This window comes from Eulemur rufifrons, chromosome 30 (genome assembly GCF_041146395.1).
Source record: "Eulemur rufifrons isolate Redbay chromosome 30, OSU_ERuf_1, whole genome shotgun sequence".
NCBI lineage: Eukaryota > Metazoa > Chordata > Mammalia > Primates > Lemuridae > Eulemur > Eulemur rufifrons.
The window spans coordinates 33,374,636-33,393,625 of NC_091012.1; the positions used below are offsets into that span (position 1 = coordinate 33,374,636).

Consider the following 18,990-nt stretch of genomic DNA (forward strand, 5'->3'; position numbering starts at 1 on the left):
CCCCCACCCTCAAACAAAAGCTTCTACAAAAATCCCAACAGTAAGAGACAAGCAGGGCTGCTCTTCTTTAAGACTTGGCAGAAAGGCAGTCCCTGAGGCCTCTCTAGAGTCTGCAGGCTCTACAGACTGCGCTAAAGAATTTTTGTGCCCTGTGAAACTGTGAGACCCACAGAACAGCAACCATATCTTCCTTATGTTCTTATTCCCAGAAACGACCACACTGCTTGGTAAATGCATGAACTAAACTGAATTAAATTGAAAAGGAATGCTAGCGCAGGAGAAATGAAATGATATGTGCCAGAGAGAGGCAGAATGTATCAACGTAGACAAGAAGGATAGGTTAGTAACAGTTGATGTGAATGAAGGAAAAAAATAAGTGGAATACAAAATGAATAATCCTGGTCTCAAGTAACTTGCAACCTGGCATGCAGAGAGAGAAAAGCAAGCAACCAATTAGAACACTCTATAATTAAAGTAACATTAAATACAAAATCCACAGAGGCAAGAACACAGAATCCTATCTGGGAATCAGGGACGGCTTCTTGGAGGAGGCAAAATTAGAGCTAAAACATAAAGGTCTGGTCACATATTGGGAGAGAGAAGAAGGGAGAGGTAGGCAGGGGCTGGGTCAGGAAGACCCTTACAGGCCACATTCTAGGGTCTAGCTTTATTCTAAAGGAAGTGGAGAGCCGCTGAATAACTCTAAACAGGTAAGTTGGCAGGGTCAAATCTGGACAGTAGAAAGCTTAGAATTTAAGAAGTTACTTTGGGAGGCCACTATGGGAGGATCACTTAAGGCCAGGAGTACAAGAAGCTATTTTAATAAACTAACTCTTTTTTTTTTTTTTTTTGAGACAGAGTGTCGCTCTGTTGCCCTGGCTAGAATGAGTGCCGTGGCATCAGCCTAGCTCACAGCAACCTCAAACTGCTGGGCTTAAGCAATCCTACTCAGCCTCCCGAGTAGCTGAGACTACAGGCATGTGCCACCATGCCTGGCTAATTATTTTAATAAACTAGTTAAAGAGGTGGTAAAGCAGTGGTTTGGGGTATGGAAAAGAAACCATGAACTGGAGAGCTATAAATTAAAAGAACACAACTGGCAGGATGTCATAGTCCACCCTCTGGTTATTTTTGGTCTCTCTAGCAGAAAGCAAGCTGTCTTCTCTGGCTGGATCTCGATCTCAGCAATAGCCAGATATTTAGTGGGCTGCTGCTCTGGAAGGAGGGAAGGGAGGTGGGAAGGAGGGAGAGAAGGAGGAAGGGGGACAGGAAGAAGGGAGAGGAAAGTGAAGGCAGAGAAAGGAAGGGAGTGAGGAGGGCCAACTAGGTCCTAACTGAGCAGAGGCATGGAACTGTGACCATCTGCCTTTCTTGTTGGTTTCCAATTCTACCTTTTCCAAGTCCCTTCCTCCTCATTTCCTCTTAGCTAATTAGTCACCTGCTACCCAATCTGAAGGCTAGGGCTTTTCTGTCTTACTGCTTCCAACCTGAACACATGTTATCCTTGTTATTCACTTAGGAGCTAGAATGGAAGAAAGCTAAAAGGTCCACCTACTCTCATAATTTTCTTAATATTGTTCCTCCCTAATGAAGAGAAGCACAACTTAACTTTACAAAATTGAGGATTTCAATCCAGGGAGTCCTCAGTTACATATTCTAAGGCTTGACCACCAACTATACCAACCTGCCTGCCTGAGTGGCTAGTAAGAGAACTTCTTTAAAACAGCCACATCTTGAGTCCATTGGTGACTTCTGATAAAGTAATAGCACCAAAAGCAATGGAAAGGAGGTCACTGTCAGAACTTGCTACGCAGCCAACCCTGCCAATCTGAAAGACATCAGTAATCCCCATCAAAGCCATTTTCTTCCCACGTTTGCTTTTCAGAATGAAGAGGGTTTCCTTAATCAGACTCATTACCTACACTCCAGAGCGTGGCTCACTTGGGGACATATGTCTACGTTACTGAGTTGTTACAAGGATTAAATGAGATCACATATATAAACAATGCTTTAGCAGGCACTCCATAATAATAGCTATCATTAGTATCATCAGCATTTATTCATTCAACCAAGCAGGCATTCAATAAATATTGATTGATTGAATGAATGAGTGAATGAAGTTCCTTGGAGCAGAATGATCCTACAAAAGGATGAAGAAAACTTTGGCAGTTTTCAAACTTGTCTAAATGTATTCATCTATAACGTTTGTGTGGGGCTTTTCCATTTACAAAGGCCTTCACATAAATTTTTTTTTCATTTAAATTTAAACTGCTCCCACTCCCTGCACACCCAACTCCCCTTACCCTGCCCTGTTTTTTCCACAGCATTTATCATCTTCTCACATACTATATTTGTTACTTTATTTTTTATTTTTTTTATTTTTTCAGACAGAGTCTCACTCCTGTTGCCTGGGCTAGAGTGCAGTGGTGTCATCATAGCTCACAGCAACCTCAAACTCCTGGGCTCAAGCGATCCTTCTGCCTCAGCCTCCCGCATAGCTGGGACTACAGGCACCACCACAGCCAACTAATTTTTCTATTCTTAGTAGAGATGGGATCTCACTCTTGCTCAGGCTGATCTTGAACTCCTGAGCTCAAGTGATCCTCCTGCCTCGGCCTCCCAGGGTGCTAGGATTACAGGCGTGAGCCACTGCACCCTATATTTAGTTGTTTATTGCCTCCCCCACCAATGGAATGTAAGCTCCACAAGAGCAAGGAACTTTATTTTGTTTTCTGATGTATTCCAAGTGCCTAGAAGAAGACTCAATAAACACTTGTGGAATGAATGAATGAATAAATGAAGGCTCTACAGCCCATTGGTTAGAGGAAGCCTACAATTAGACCCAAAGGTTGCTAGCTCTGGAGAAAAATGTTAGAGTTTGGTTGATTGTGGAGGATACAAAATAAAAATCTGAAATGAACCCTGTAGCCGCAGTGAAAGAAGGAGGGAACCCCTCCCCCCACTGGCCTTAGGCTAAAAGGGCTGAAATGTCTACAGGAAACTCTCCTCTGGAATACAGTTTCATTTAAACTTTTTGTTCTTAATAAAAAACAGTTCCTTTCTTACAAATGGTATTTTATAGTTTACAAAAACTTTTCTCTGTCTTATCACTTGATTGACATAACCATCTGAGAAGGCAATGGTCATCCCCCATTAATAGATGAGCCCATGAAGGCCCACAGAGGAGAAGTGACTTCATACCATAGAGCCAGTAGTCAAACCCAGGTCTCCAGCTTTCAGGCACAATACTTCACAGCTTCTCCACATTGACTCCCTTGTGCATAAAAATTAACAAGACATTTTCTTTTTTAGCCTGATATCTCAGAAAAATTGAAAAAGGCCCAAATTTCTCTAGTACAATGAACAACTGATTTTGAACATCACTATAATGATCACTTGTCTATTCAAAAGTTGTTCATATATTGTATGCAAATTCTACTGATTGGTGGGGGAGGCTTCCCTCATTGCACAGACAATAGAGCCTAAGTCCTCAGCTTGACCTTCAATTTCCTCCACAATTTAGCCCCAAAGCCCTCCCTATGCCACAGCACCTTCTAGCTCTTAGCCACACTGACCTCCTCGCCATTTCCCAAACACGCCTTGCACTAGCCTGCCTATGGGCCTTTGTGCTAGCTGCTTCTTCATCTGGGACCCTTGATATCTGTGTCTTCTAAGGCACAGGCCACAACTCAGAGAGCCCACCTTCTCCAAAAATCCTTCTTAAATCAACCCAGACACAATGACACCCTCTCTCTCTCCTCTAGTCCCACAGCACAGGACACCTCTGCAAATGCCCTGAGAGACTGGCTTTTGTTGCAAGTACCAAAGTGTCTCCTCTAATAGACTGAGCTCCTGGAGAGCACCATCTATCTCCCCCATACCTCCCAGGGCAAAGTAACTGATTTAAAAAAAAACCCAGCACTTAACAAGACCAAAATCAGCCTAGCTTCTTGACTGAATACAATTGTAAATGGCTGAACAATTAATTATTCCTTTCGGGAATTAAAGTTTAAATTTTCTGGATGTCAGATAGCATGCCTAATTGATACCTGAACCTTGACTATTCCATCCCTTATCAAATGCCCTGTGGCCCTCAAAATTAAGGAGTAACTTACCAAAATGAGGACAAAAAGGATCACAAAGGCCTGTTAAAATGTAGTCTCCTTTCTCATTTACAGAGTTCTTTCTGGGGGCCACCTACTATAAATGCCTCTTTTCCGAGAATACCACCATATATTTTAAACATTGAATTGAAACCCCCAAATCAGATGGATACTATGTCAAGTGAAAGATATCAAATCTCTAATGAAATAAACTGGAAGAGAACCCAGGTTATCTAGATCGAAGGTCACTGAGACAAAGAGAAGAAAGAAAGATTATAATGAACAAATGAAAGAAAAAAGTAACAAACAAAACAGAAAGATCATCTGCATTTTACAGTTGCAGAAACTGAGATCCTGGGACAGCAAGTGATATTTCTAAGATCACACGAACTGATAAGAAACAAGCAATTTAGGCACAGAGTGGTGGCTCAGACTGGTAATTCCAGTGCTTTGGGGTGCCAAGGCAGGAGGATCACTTGAGCCCAGGAGTTTGAGGTTGCTGTGAGCTAGGCTGACACCACGGCACTCTAGCCCAGGCAACAGAGTGAGACTCTGTCTCAAAAAAAACCAAAAACAAGAAACAAAAAAACAAAAAAACCAAAAAAACAGAGCCTGATCAAGAACATTAAGGAAGCAACTCCTTACAGTGCAATGTAGAGGTAACATGAGGTACGGCAAGAAAAATTAGGCTAAAAGATTAGAAAAAGCAGGCATGTGATCCCCGAATTTCCACAAAGCTCACCTAGAATGCAGAGCATGTAACTAGTGATGGTTGATTGCTCCAGGTCACCTTTTGACCCCTCTACTCTTCCAACTCTAGAGGCTTTCTTCCTGCTCCATCCCACCACGGACGGGGACACTGCCTCTTGTGGATAAAGAACTAGAACCTAGCTTTCTTAGTTTGGTTCTGTTTCCACAAGAATTTTCTGCACTTGCTCTGACCAGTGCAACTAGGAAACTGGCCATTTCTGAAGAAAATCAAGGGTCACTTCAGCTTTCAGTGGGCTTACTCACTATTATAAATGGCATTATATGAGAACTTTTGGAATCTTCAAAATCTTACAAGGGAAAGGGTCCTTCCAAAGCATCTAGCCCAATTCCCTCATTCCACAGATGGGGAAAATGAGATCCAGTGAGAAGAGAGGTCTTTGTCTAAAATCACATAATATGGAAATTGGGCCCTCCTAGGACAGGGCAATGGAAAGAATTATCATTTAGGGATTGATCAAATTGCAAAGTTTAGTCACTGAATGTGTAACCTTACCTAGGTTGCTAGGATTAAACAAACAAGATAACATCTGTAAAGATCACATATGGTGTCACCCTGTAGTAGGTTTCAGTAAATGGTCACTATCATTATAATTTCCTCTAACCTTTGGCAAACTCACCTTTGTATATGTATGCCATAAGCCAAGAGATGAACTTGAACACTGGGAACAGTGAGAGGTCAAAGCTAGTGGATTGGATGCTTGGATCAGCAGACTGCTTTGCTATGATCTTCAATGTGAGGTCCACCTGACAGGGCTGAGAAACAAAATATGGGATTCTTTTGACTCCTAAGAATGAAAAGAAATAAGCATCATTATGAGAGATTAGTGTGCACTGCCTGAGAAGCTCATATATTGGTTTACCTATTTAATCCTGAATCTGACCCAGTGTCAATTTTAATGATTCTAATCAGTGTACCTTGAGACCTGGTCATGTCTCTCTCCAGCCCACCTCTGGGGGAACAACCTAAGAATGGAGGGATCCTCCTTGTGCTTCCTCTGCCATTTGTCACTGTTCATTAAGACATCTGGCCTTATTTAAATATAGGAAGAAATAATGGCATATTTCTTAATGTGCTGTGGTATCAATAACACTGCGGGATATGCAACCTAATAAAAAATTTGCTCATTGCCAAAGTGCAAGCAAACTATAGTTCAATGGAAAGATAACTGGACAAGGAGTCAAGAAGGGTCCTTTCCATGCCTAATTTTGCCAATTCAAATATCCACCATTTTAGACAAGTTATTTTATCCTTTTGAGCCTATTTCCTTATCTGTTAAAATATAAATAAGTTTGCCCCCCTCTGTGCTACATAGCTCATAAGGTTGCTGTGATGATGATGATGATGATGATAGCTTAACATTTACTGAGTCCTGCAACCATGTACCAGGCACTGGGTTCAGTATTTTATTCACATTATCTCATTTATGTCCCACAATCACCTTAAGGGGTAAGTAACATCAATTCCCATCTTTAAATATGAGGCTGAAGCTCAGAGAAGTTAGGTAACTTCTATTAAAGGCAAGGGCAAGATTCAAACCCAGGTCTGGGCTCTCAACCATTTCTCTGTGCTTCATTTTTATCCACCAAAGCCCTAGATAGTCTCTCAGCAAGGATTTTAATTAGGAGTCAATCAAAGTTTTAGACTAGATCTCTTTCCTCAAGTGCAACAGCACAGACTAACCACAGTCTAACAAATTATTTCTTAATTTGAAATAAATTCCCTCTAATTTATTTATTTAAAAATGATTTTTGTAATTTTCTAAGTCTTTTTAGAAGCCACTGTGAGGAGCGATAAGGGTTTAATCTCTGCTGATGATTAGTACTACTTTTTTTTATCCTCCTTGGTCAATTGTGCCTATTTCTGAGGTTTCAGGGAAAATATAAAAGCTATAAAATTTGAACAAGACTTCTTTTCTAATTCAACAGGACTCCTGATGCAATCTGTAGAAAGAATATACTTTCTACTGAGCTTTGAAAGTAAAAAATTAAACCTTACATTTTAAGCAAAAAAAAAAAAGGATTTAAAATCTGTATGACACTAATTATACATTTTTAATAGCAGGCATGTCTCTGTTATAAAGGATATTTTATGTTGTCTCAGAATTTAACACAAGAAGCCCCTCTGTCACAAACCAAGACCCCCATCATCTCAGTGAGTGCTCTCTAGAGAGCTTTGACAGAAACAATCTCAAGTGACTGTGTCGAATGTGGGAGACTATGATGAAGAATTGGAACTATGGAGTAATTAGTACATTTTTTTCTTTCATTCAAAGAGAGCTTCTTCAAATACTATGATTAATTCCACAAACATATGTGTATAGCCTATAAGAGGTAAGGAAAGTGAGACACAGTCCCCTTTTCTCCACACTAGAGGAATGTTCAATCCTGTTTGGGACGTAAGAAAGCCGAGTTGAAAAACAAGACAACTCCTTAACTGAGCTCACTCTGTAGGAAGCAGAATGCCAGGTGCTTTCAGTTGTATAATCTCATTGAATCCTCACCCTAACCCAGTGAAGAAGGCCTGATCACCTGCCACCTTGGGAAGGTGGCAATTTTCCCCCAGCACTAGTAGAATTCTCTCTGACAACAGGCCTTGCATACTGGTAAGATCACATCCTCTATTGTAGGAATCCAAAGGTAGGAAGAGTCAAGGAACTTGATTGCCAAGGAAAAGTCCCTTCTTCTGGCTGCCAAAGAAATCGGATGGCAACTCTGTACCCTTTGGCAAATGCTTTTAAGAACTCTATTTTGATATCCATTTGAACAAAGCAGCAAAAAAGTTAATGCTCAAAAGCAAAAAGCAAACAAACCTTTACTCAATATCAAAAATATGGTGGGAAGCCATTGAAGAGTAGCATCTGTCCTCAACAAGGACATGAAAACATGAGCATCAGAAGAATATTAGTAGCAATTTTTTGTAGTTGGTTGTTCTTTAGAAATGCATACTTTGAATAGCCAATCTAATGGCTCTACTCTTTCTATCTTTCTGAGTTGGCTGGCTATTTCTTTTTAAAGTTGTTTAAAGGATAAAGGAAATGGCAACCCTCAGGGTTGTCCAAGGTTATTGTGTTATTTTACTTAAATGACTTTATAGTTTTGTAAAAATATTTCTTTATTTTGTGAATAAATCAATTACTTTTAATTGTATTATTACAAAAATGATTTTAAGTTGTTTTATTAGCACAATCCCAAACACTAAGATCCCAAACCAACTCTGTTGGATTGCACTATTGTTTAGTTCTTCAAGGAATTTATAAAGACCAGATAAGTATTTTATTTTGCAAGGAAGTAAAGCCTTCCAAGCTTATAACTCTATTTTAATATTTCTAGAACATGTATTTAAAGGCTTACTGTGACTCACTGCTATTATTACTGAAAATTTCTTCTCATATTATTACTTTATGTGTTTTGAAAGGTTTTATTTTGTAGCACACCATAAAAACAGGATTTTTTTTCTTGCAGGCTTGATAATTTCACCAAAATGCTGAAGAATTAATATTTTTAATGAAATCATATCTAATGACACCTAGCAAATTTCAAAATTCATATTTTTAAAACACAAAGATGTATAAACCAAATTATAGTCTAAAGGGCACAGAAAAATTATCTAGAGATGGATTGAGCTGTGTGAACAATTAGAAACAATACTGAAAGCTGCTCATTTATGTCCCTCCCCTGTCATCACCTCGTCTGGGTCTTTCAATGAAGTACTAAGAAATATACAAAAAATAAACAAAGCAGGGGTTTCAATATGGTTTTTCTTTGGGGAACAATAAAAACATTAAACTTTATACATTTAAGTGTCTGTGCATCGAATGGTAACCCTTTCACGGGAGTCCGGCTTGAGTTTTATATGGGTGGGGAGGTGGGGAGGGAGTCTGTGAATACTCCCAGAGTCATTTAAAATATATAGTATTAGCTAATTGATGAGAGGACTAAAAACAATAGTAAGTAGGCAGTCTGGCTGTGAGCCAGGAGCAAGGCTTTATGGTGAAAGCGAGTTTACATTAGAGGCCTGTTTTCCCCCTTTCCTTATATGAAATGAACAGCTGTAATTGAAAAGCAAGGAGCTCTATGGTTTATAGAAATAGGTGTTGTGAAGAGCCTTGGCCGTCTAATTTTCTTCCTATTGCAGGGCAGGCTTCCATTGTCTGTTTTTTAGAGCTAATTTCTTTTCTGATCAAAAGGCCCACGTCGTTGAAAAGGTAGTAATGACTATTCATTTGGCTGAAGCCTCCATTCTCCAGACAGCAAGCTTTATTTAGAAATGGCTATTTCTTTCTAAAAGGAAAAGCTCATTTATGTCCTCTATAATGTCAATTAAAGTAGAATATATTTTAATTATTTATCCTGAGGAGAAACCTTTTAGGAACTTAATTTAGTATGCCTATGTTATGCAGACACTACAATATGTGAATGTGGAATGATATCTAGGCACATGGGTTTTATTTTATTTTACCACTAATGAATAGTTTATTTGCAACTAATTAACAAGTTAAATCGGCACAATTAGTGTCGGATTTCTTTAATAATATAACTCATAAAGGCATAGCCATTGGAACTAGAAAATAAGGTTGGTTGTTGGCTTTGTAAAGAAACCATTCCACAAAAGGGGCAGTTTTTTCCCATTAGAAAGGGTTATTGGGATGTTCTTCCCGTAGCTTTTTCAAATGAAAGCTGCGGCTGTGCTGCCAGAGGAAATATGTTCGGAAACAAGGGGAGACGGTGTTAATTACACAAACATCACATTAGCAAAGTCTCGACGTCCTAACTGGGCGATGCTTTCCGGAGAGATGGAACTGGGGTGACGCTGGCCTAGACGACAAAACTGCAGCATGGCCAGACCTCTTGATAGACCGCATTTTGTCGCGCCGTCTGGCCCCTGGCCCTCACGGAAATGCGTCTGCCTGAGGATTGACATCGTCCATACCTGGCAAGTAGCGGCACGCTAGCTGTTCCTGAGCCGCGTCCTCCGCCCCGCTCTTTGTCGCGAGCAGCTGCCCCAGAGGTTCGCCTGCAGGCCACTCGGACCGTGGCGCTGGGACGCGCGACCGCCAGGGTTCCAGGCACGCGGCGCTTCTGCGTCCGCCCCTCCGCTCGCTGGGCTGGGCGCGGCCGTGGGAAAGCGCGCTCACACCCCGCACACAGGGCGCACAGAGGCTGGCCCCTGCGGCAGGGGCGCATGAACTCGGCTTTAGGCTGGGACCCTGTTCAGGACGTCGTGCGTCCTGAGGGACCTAGATTTCTCCATAAATCATATGGGGGGAGCACGAGGAGAAAATTTCATCCACTCACAATCCGGAGTCCTCTTGAGGCTTTCCCAAGCCGTAGCCACTTTCTGATGGAGAGTGGGAAGGCACAGGGTCTCTGTCTCCCACTTGGTGCAAAACTTAGCACATAGTAGGTTTACGACAAAGGTTTGTGAAATGAAAAGAAATGATGGCCGAGAAGAGAACATAGATATTCTGTGCATTGAATTCCATGGCTCTCCACTCTCTGAAAAGAAAATGAAAAAGATAAATAAAAACAGAAAAAGAAAAGAGAGGGGGAAAAAAGAACAGCTGGATGCTGCCTTAAGATTTAAAATTTTCTCCAGGATACTCTACCCAATCCCCCACCCTGCCATCCTGTGGCACTTGTGGTTGGGGCGATAGCCTTGCCTGGTCACACTGGAAGTCCCCGGAGTTCCATTGATTTTTCAGGCACCTTCCCCGGGGAGTGCTGCCAGGCTTGGTGGACCTGTCACCTCCGCTGTGTGAATACCCATGTGGAACTGTGGGCAAGTGGAATAACTCAGACATTACATACTGATAACGATTTAAGATCGTTTTCTTTGCCCTGGCTTCCTGCTGGTCACCTCGCCTCTGTCCAGGCCAGGGTAGTTAGTGCCTTTGCAGCTATAGAAGGAAGTAGAAAAGGTGACAGGCCCAGTGGGAGGGCAGGCCTAGCTGTCAGATACTGGGTTCTGGGGGCTGCTCCGCAGGGGTGAGGGTTTGGCAGTGCAAAGAGCTGAGCGCGAGAGTTGTGAGGATGGGAGGAGGGAGAGGGTGGGGATTGGGAGGCCAAGAAGCCGACAGCGGTGGCTCAGAAGGCTGTCTGGAAACTGGACCCGGTTCCTGGACAGAGCCTTCCCTCCTCTGGGAAGATGGCAGTGTTTGGGTCTTGAGGTCAGCGAGGGAACGCAGAAGTCAAAGGTTGTCAAATTCCTCGCAGGTGCTGCGCACCTAGGCAAAAGAGAGCTGGTTGGTGATTGATACCTACATATCCTGTGAGTGGAAGGAAGCTGAGCGCCAAGGGGACTCCCAGTGTATTTAGTATAGCTCAGCTAACCAACTGAATTGAATTCGGAAACTTGTTTTAAAAAGTACCCCGCGCCCTTCGAAAAAAGAGCTACACCAAACTGCAATAGGATACAGTTGTACCACTCTTTTAAAGTACACTCTAACTTAATGTTAATAATAGTTACTTCCAATTACCCTGATTTGATTAATTCACATTGTATACCTGTATCAAAACATCACATGTACCCTATAAAGGTATACAACTATTATGTACTCATAATAATGAAAAATAAAAACAATTTTTTAAAAAGAATACAGTTGTACTGCCCACAGGAGACTTTCTGGTACCTCAAGGACCAGGTCTTCACACACCTCACAGCTCCTAGCTTTCTTTAGAGAGTGTCAACCAGGTTATCATTTACAACCTGCACCCACCAGCCTAGGGTCTTCAACTCCTTCCCAGACCTTTAAGGAAGTGTTTCCATTGGAACCTGGAAGAGGTGCTGTTGTTTGGTCTGGTGAGAGTGGGGTTCCTACTGAGTGCTCCAGGAACTGGAAGGTGCTGTCTCTTCCACCAGGTTGGAGCGAAGGTGACCTTTCCAACCTTTTTACAAGAGATGGTTTTAAGACAGACCCAAGCCTCTGATGTCTTGATCAAGCGCCTCAATCCGTGGCCTAAATACACAATCTTGGCTAGAAGCCAGAACAAATTAGTCAAGGGATGTTCTCAAGGAAGAAATAGGACAGACTGCTTTCAAAACTCAAACTTCTTGTCTGTTAGAAAGCAAAGTGTCTCCGAGGGTCCCCAGTATAAGTCGTTCTCACTCCCTCAAAGCCAGACTCTACATTGGGCCGGGTTGCACTTGAAAAACCTGAAAGGCAAATGCTGGGCCAGGGTTGGAGGGCCACCAGGCCACCTTTGCAGATCCTATTGTCAGGCCTCAGTAAGCCCAAATACTGCCCATCCCCCTGCCTCTCCAGCACCACCGACACACACTCACCCCATTTCACCCAGCACGCCGATGGCACCTCTTGTAAAAGCTTGAATCTAAAAGGTGCTGGAAATCCGGTAAGGTCCCCTATGAGCAGTTACTGAGCAGGAATCAACGAGGGTACCTCCGCGTGAGTGATGGGACAGTCCCTTCTCTGCTTTATCAGTACCTCTAAGGGACAATTGTTAAGAATGTACTTTGCAGATACGAGGCCCTTGGGACACCTGATTTCTGCCAGTGCTTGCAGCAGGAGGAATGCAGAACAGGGATGCCCTAATGTTCCCAGAGCCCGCTGAACCAGTCATAGTAGAGTCTGGGTCCCCGGATTTATGAGCAGCATTTTTGTACCGCAGCGAAGCTGACTGCCTCTCTTTGAGGTTTGGGGCGACTTCCAAGCCCGGGAGGGCGAGGCGAGAAGGGGCTACGCTGGGTGAAGTTTCCAACCAAAGCCAATAAACGGCGCTATTGTCGCGCCCTGGGTCCTGGGAGCCCCAGGCCTGGCTCCAGTTGGAGGGAGCCGGAGCTCTCTAGGGAGAGCGGGGGAATGGGGATGGGGGGCTTGTTCGGATTCCCAGCTCAGGATCCAGGGCTCTGCGTACCGCCCACTGACTCCCAGAGGCCCCCCGGAGGGGTGGGGGGGGGAGGCGGGGAGAAAGCTGCTAAGCGCGCTCTTTTCTCCCGGGAGAGGTTGGAAAGGGCCGGTCCTGGGTTTCCGCTGTATTCCTCTGCTTTCCTCGCTGGGTGTAGGGTGAGGGTTGGAGACACTGCGGTTCGGGTTCCGCCTCCCCGCTGCCAGAGGCCCAGCCGAGGCCCCTCGGGCTGTGGTGCCTGCTGTGACACTTCTCTCGACTCTCTTTAAAAGTCGTGCCGCTGGGCTGAGCCTGCACTGCTGATGGGCCAAGAACACTGGTTTCCTTTCAGCCTCTCCCCTTCATCTCTCTACGCCCGAAATGGTAGCTGTGTTTGTCTGTTGAAATGGTAGTTTGTGTTCAGAAAGTTTCCTCGGAAGAGTTTCAAAGGAAATCCGCGTGGCTCTTACTTGCAGACCACCCCAGAATCTCCAGGCACGGAAATCGGTTTATTCATAGCCTCCGAAGGAAGCCGGAAGGATGGGAGAGGGTGCCTGATCCTGGCAACATTCCAGTAAATCTGGCAGGAGGATGTTAGGCAAAAATGAGCTCACCTAAGCCCCGGGCTAGGTGTGATCAAATGACAAACAGTTGGGGGCAGTGACTAGGTTCTCCAGATAATCTGCTGTGGAGAGGATCGCCAGCCCAGTACCGCATCCCCTGCCTTGGGAAATATGCAGCCCAGATACTGTCACCACACGGCTTACTTGGGTCCTAAAACTTGGAAAGAAACCTGACATCTGTCAGGCTACTGGACGCCAGGCCGCGCGTCGGTTGGGTAGTTTCCTAAAACGAGCTTCACTTAGCAACAGCCTCGGGGGCCCAGAAAACCCTAGAGAGGGCGGGTGTGGAAGGCGGCGGGAGGGCAGGGGCTACAGCACATCGGCTTCTTTGGGAGAGGGTGAGTTTACCTAAGAAAATTTGACTTTGTCAGCCAGTTTGCCAAGAAAACAGGTGTAGGTGGGGGATTGCCTAATCATTCTGTTTTCTGAGACAAGCCTTACAGCCCGTGTTCACTGTGTTGTGCACATCCATGCGCGTGTGCGCACGCGCGCGCACACACACACACACACACACACACGCGTGCGCGCGCGCGTTCTCTCTTTCTCTCTCTCTCACACATACAATATATACCCATACACAGAAACCTTCCTGATAGTTTACTTTAAAACCTTAAATTCGTACAGCCCCGGACGACTCAGACCAAGTGAAACACCAACTAAAGGGGCAGGTTTTGGGACCCGAAACTTCTGGGAGATGATGCCGGCTGGGAGCTGGGATTTTGGTGCCAGCGGTCCGCCTAGTAGAGAGGGGGCTGGCCTGCTCTGTGTCCCCCAAGCCACAGTGGCCTACTTTTTAATTCGTAGAGAAGAGAAAGAGGGAAGAGTCCTGCGTGCAGGCGTCCCGGGATTGCCAGGTCTTGCATTAACCCTAGAAGCTAAAGCTAGAAGCCTGGGATTCCCCCCCTCATACTTAGGATTTATGCTTTCCTTTTAGTTCCCCACCTTTCCAGGGGGCTGGGGGCGAGGGACGAGACCCCACACAGTGCAGACACCTTATTTCGGCTTCCGCCACATCTGCCTGGATGGTTTCTCATTTCCACTCGCCGCCTCGGGCGGCTCCGAGAGTTTCAAACGCTGTGCCACTCGCTTGAGCTGGCGGTGGCGATTGTCGGGGTTCTCTCTCCCAGCAGCCAGGATTCCCGCGCCGCTAGTCTTTGGCAGACAACCCGACAAGCAAGCGAATGTCCTGCTCCGAATGTCGGGGCTCTGGCCAGGAAGTCTGTAAAACAAGAAAAAAGAAGGACGGAATCCGTTAGCAGAGCCTGCTCCCAGGGGAGGCGGCGCGGCTGCGCGCGGAGAGCAGCGCTCAGCGGTCCTGGCAGGTGCGCTGCCAGCGGAGGGGGCCCGGCGGTCTGCCGGGAGGACAGCCTCGGCTCTGCTCCGGCCACCGTCCCCCCCTCCAAGAAACTTTTCTTTCACTCAGACAGGCTCCGTGTTGCCATGAAAACGGATTTTCGAAGGGGCCCGACCCTCCCCCTCAGGGGCATCGGACTGGAAAAACCGAAATGGCCAGAGAGCAGAGACAAAAAGGGGCCGCTAAGCAGGGGCCGGGAGCGAGAGAGCCGAGGCCGACTCACCCTCTACGTCCCCCACACACACTCTTCACACCACCGCCTACAAGCGCCTCATCCAGGCTCAGGAGGCGGGCGGCTGACTGCTGACCCTCCGGCAAACTCCCAAGAGCCTCACAGCCGGTGCACTCCGCGGTCCCGAAGCCTGTCTCCCATGCCTGGGTCTCTGACCCCATCTCCGTCCTGGACGCACTGGCAGTCCTGGAGGAAGGTCTGGGCAGCCAGCGGCCAATTCCAGGGAGGGCTTCTTGGAGGCAAAGCCTGGGGCACATTGGATGCGCCGTGAGTCCCCAAGCCTGCCTGGGTAGCTCCTGACTGTGCTGCGTGTCCCTAGCGCTGGCAGCAAGCAGAAGCGGCCAGAGGACCTCGGTGCAGACAGCGGGGAACTTTGAGGGCTAGCCCCGGGACAGGGTGCCAGTCAGCCTTGACAGGGTGGCAAAGTTGTTTTCTGAACCCCCGCAGGCCTCCCTCCCCCTCCCCCCAATCGTGCTCGCGCTCCCGTCTCTCTCCCTCCCTCACCTCCTCCAGTTTCGTTCTTTCAAACTTTTTCAGACCTAATTGGTGGTCCCAGAGCGGGTCTCCGGGACTCCCGCCTCCTGAATAACTCTCATCACGTCACTCGGCCCAAGAGGGGCGTGAGGGTGAACGAAAGTGCTCCCCGAACTTTTTTTTTTCAGCCGGGCCAAACGGGGGCTTGGTGATGATTGGCCAGGGCGCATCACTGCGAGCCTGTCAATCACCGGGGCTCTGGGTGGCTGGGGGCGGACCGAGCCCCAACCCCGGGGAATCTGAGCAGGTATATAAGGGGCCAGAGAGCTCCCGGCCTGACTGTGAATGCGATCTGCTCCAGACAACTCATCAGGTGCGAGTAGCCTGCGGGTTCCTGGTGACTTGGCGCTGAGCACTTCGGCAAGCCTGCCCTTCCCGCCCGACCCGCTGGCCCACAGGCCCCCAAGCTCCCCTCCGACGGAGTCCCCGGGCCTTTTCACCGTGGCTGCTCCAGCCCCCGGAGCGCCTTCTCCTCCCGCCACGCTGGCGCACCTTCTTCCCGCTCCGGGAATGTACAGCCTGCTGGAGACTGAGCTCAAGAACCCCGTGGGGACACCCACCCCAGCGGCGGGCACCGGCGGTCCCTCAGCCCCGGGCGGCGCAGGCAAGAGTAGCGCGAACACAGCCGGCGGTGCGAACGCAGGCGGCGGCAGCAGCGGTGGTGCGAGCGGCGGGGGCGGGGGCAGCGACCAGGACCGTGTAAAGCGTCCCATGAATGCCTTCATGGTGTGGTCCCGAGGGCAGCGGCGCAAGATGGCCTTGGAGAACCCCAAGATGCACAACTCTGAGATCAGCAAGCGCTTGGGCGCCGACTGGAAACTGCTGACCGACGCCGAGAAGCGACCATTCATCGACGAAGCCAAGCGACTGCGCGCGGTGCACATGAAGGAGTACCCGGACTACAAGTACCGGCCGCGCCGCAAGACCAAGACGCTGCTCAAGAAGGACAAGTACTCCCTGCCGGGTGGCCTGCTGCCCCCCGGTGCCGCGGCCGCAGCAGCTGCCGCCGCCGCCGCGGCCGCCGCCAGCAGCCCGGTGGGCGTGGGCCAGCGCCTGGACACGTACACACACGTGAACGGCTGGGCCAACGGCGCGTACTCGCTGGTGCAGGAGCAGCTGGGCTACGCGCAGCCCCCGAGCATGAGCAGCCCGCCGCCGCCGCCCGCGCTGCAGCAGATGCACCGCTACGACATGGCCGGCTTGCAGTACAGCCCCATGATGCCGCCTGGCGCCCAGAGCTACATGAACGCCGCGGCCGCGGCAGCTGCCGCCTCGGGCTACGGGGGCATGGCGCCCTCAGCCGCCGCCGCCGCGGCCGCCGCCTACGGGCAGCAGCCCGCCACCGCCGCTGCCGCCGCCGCAGCCGCCGCCGCCATGAGCCTGGGCCCCATGGGCACGGTGGTGAAGTCGGAGCCCAGCTCGCCGCCGCCAGCGATCACATCGCACTCGCAGCGCGCGTGCCTCGGCGACCTGCGCGACATGATCAGCATGTACCTGCCACCCGGCGGGGACGCAGCTGACGCCGCCTCCCCGCTGCCCGGCGGCCGCCTGCACGGGGTGCACCAGCACTACCAGGGCGCCGGGACTGCAGTCAACGGAACGGTGCCGCTGACCCACATCTGAGCGCCAGCCTGCGCTCGCCGACCCTCGCCCCCACCCCACCCCGCACCCCCAAGTTGGGACGCCTTGTTGTTTAGCTTTGCTTGCCTGGGACTGTTGCCTTGTACTGATGATGGGGAGGACAAAGTTTTGCTGTAGCTGTCGGGTTTTGTACAAAAGCAAAAAGAAGTCAGGAGCAGCGGAAATGGGACTTCTAGAGAGCTCGCCTGCCCCTCGCCGCTGCCCCTCCCTTCCCCTTTGTAGGCTGGGAATCGCTGTGATATTTGCAAAGAAAAAGCAGCCCCCTCCTCCTCCTGAGTTCCTGGGTTCTTCTGTTGCATTTGAAAATGTTGTCTTTTTAGTTTGCAGTTAGCCAAGGAGTGAATGGGAGAAACATACTGTAGGGTGAGGCTGGCCTGAGGACTGCAACGCCCCCGCCCCCAGTCGTGTTGCATCTGTTTCCTCGTGGTTTTGGGGGGGGGGGGCTGACCGCAGCGACAGGCGCGGCAGCTAAAGCCAATGTTAATTTATAGCCAAGTGTGCGTGTGTCTCCCGCCTCACCGCCCCTGATGCCGGGACAGTTTGTCCAGTCCGCATTTAGACTGTCGAGTTGGTGATATCTGCTGTGATCTGTTTTGATATTTCGTCGCGCTAATGTGTTCGGATTTCGTTTGGGTAGTGGGGAAGGGGCTATTTTGTTTCAGGTTTTTCAAGGTTTTACTCTTAATTCCTAAATGAGAGATCAATAAATTTTATAACCAACATGATGGAGTCCTGATAATTTTGCGGGCCTGAAACTTTAGGTGCGGGTTGGGGAGGGGACCAACACTTGATTTTATAACCGAGGTCCCATGCTGGGGGCAGGGTAGGGCCTGGGGGGAGGCAAGCATGATCTTAAATGGTTTCTTTTTAACTACTGGTGATCCAAAATACACCAGCTCCCAATATTCTCAACTGAAACTCCGAGGAGACAGCGGTTTGTCTTCCCTGGGAGCGCCTCCGGAGAGCCGGCACACTGTAGCGGAGGCGCACGCCCGCGGCCGCGCACTTGTTGATCGCGGTGAGCGTCGGCTGAAGTACTGTCTGCTTCGGCAGCCACGCGGGGCGGGCGGGGAAGGCAGAGGCCGCTGAAACCGACCAAAAAAGGGACACTTTTACCTTTGTGCACTGGGGCGGGAAGACATTTGAGCCGAGCTGAAATATTTACAAAAAGAAAACCCATCGGAAATCTCGATGATCCTATTAAAAATAAATGGTTACAGGGATCCCCAGCAGGAAATAAATACATTGCAACCGTGGTAGCTGAAGCGGCGGGGTCAGCATTCAACACTGGAAGATTTGGTTTTAAAAAGTGCTCCTTAGATTTTCAAAGATCTCTAAAACGCCTCCCAGGGCCTTTTGTTTTTAACTTGTCAACTCAGTCCACTTATTTGTTTTCTAGAAGAGGCTCCCTCTCATCCAGAGCCTTGAGCCCGCTTTCTATTCCTACCTCCCCGCCACTTCCCTCCAGTCCCTGACCCTTGGTCATTCCACTGTGCCCCCCGAAGGGCTCTTTATTTCGCGCCAGGCCACACGGCCCCAGTGTATCTGTTTGGGGCCTAGGAAGAAAACAAATAGAACCAGTGTTTTTTTACCCCCTCCTCAGCTGTTTGAGGTGATTTCCTTAATCCCTTTAATCCTGTTACCTCGCTATCCCAGAATAACTAAACTCGGCCTTTCCAATAAGCTTGGCCCGGTGCACTGTTTTATCCCCATCCACTACTGACCACAGGTTTCTTTGCTTGAGGTTTGCTGGGACCCTAGGCGACAGAATCTCCCGTAAATTGGTCCAAATTCCACATTTCCAGCCGGCTTCCTTTGTGCGGTCCAGCCATTCACCTGCGGGCCACGGCGGGCCTGGGGGGAAAGGGGGAGGGGCGGGGGCTTTCTGAG

At 48.2% G+C, this 18,990-nt stretch overlaps 1 protein-coding gene across 1 annotated transcript; it reads left to right on the top strand.

Moving 5' to 3' along the window:
* The first annotated feature begins 15,736 nt into the window (after positions 1-15,736).
* Positions 15,737-17,820, top strand: SOX3 (SRY-box transcription factor 3). Its single transcript, XM_069463746.1, has one exon. The coding sequence runs from the start codon at positions 15,745-15,747 to the stop codon at positions 17,080-17,082; it is 1,338 nt and encodes a 445-aa protein (XP_069319847.1). The 5' UTR covers positions 15,737-15,744; the 3' UTR covers positions 17,083-17,820.
* Positions 17,821-18,990: the final 1,170 nt, after the last annotated feature.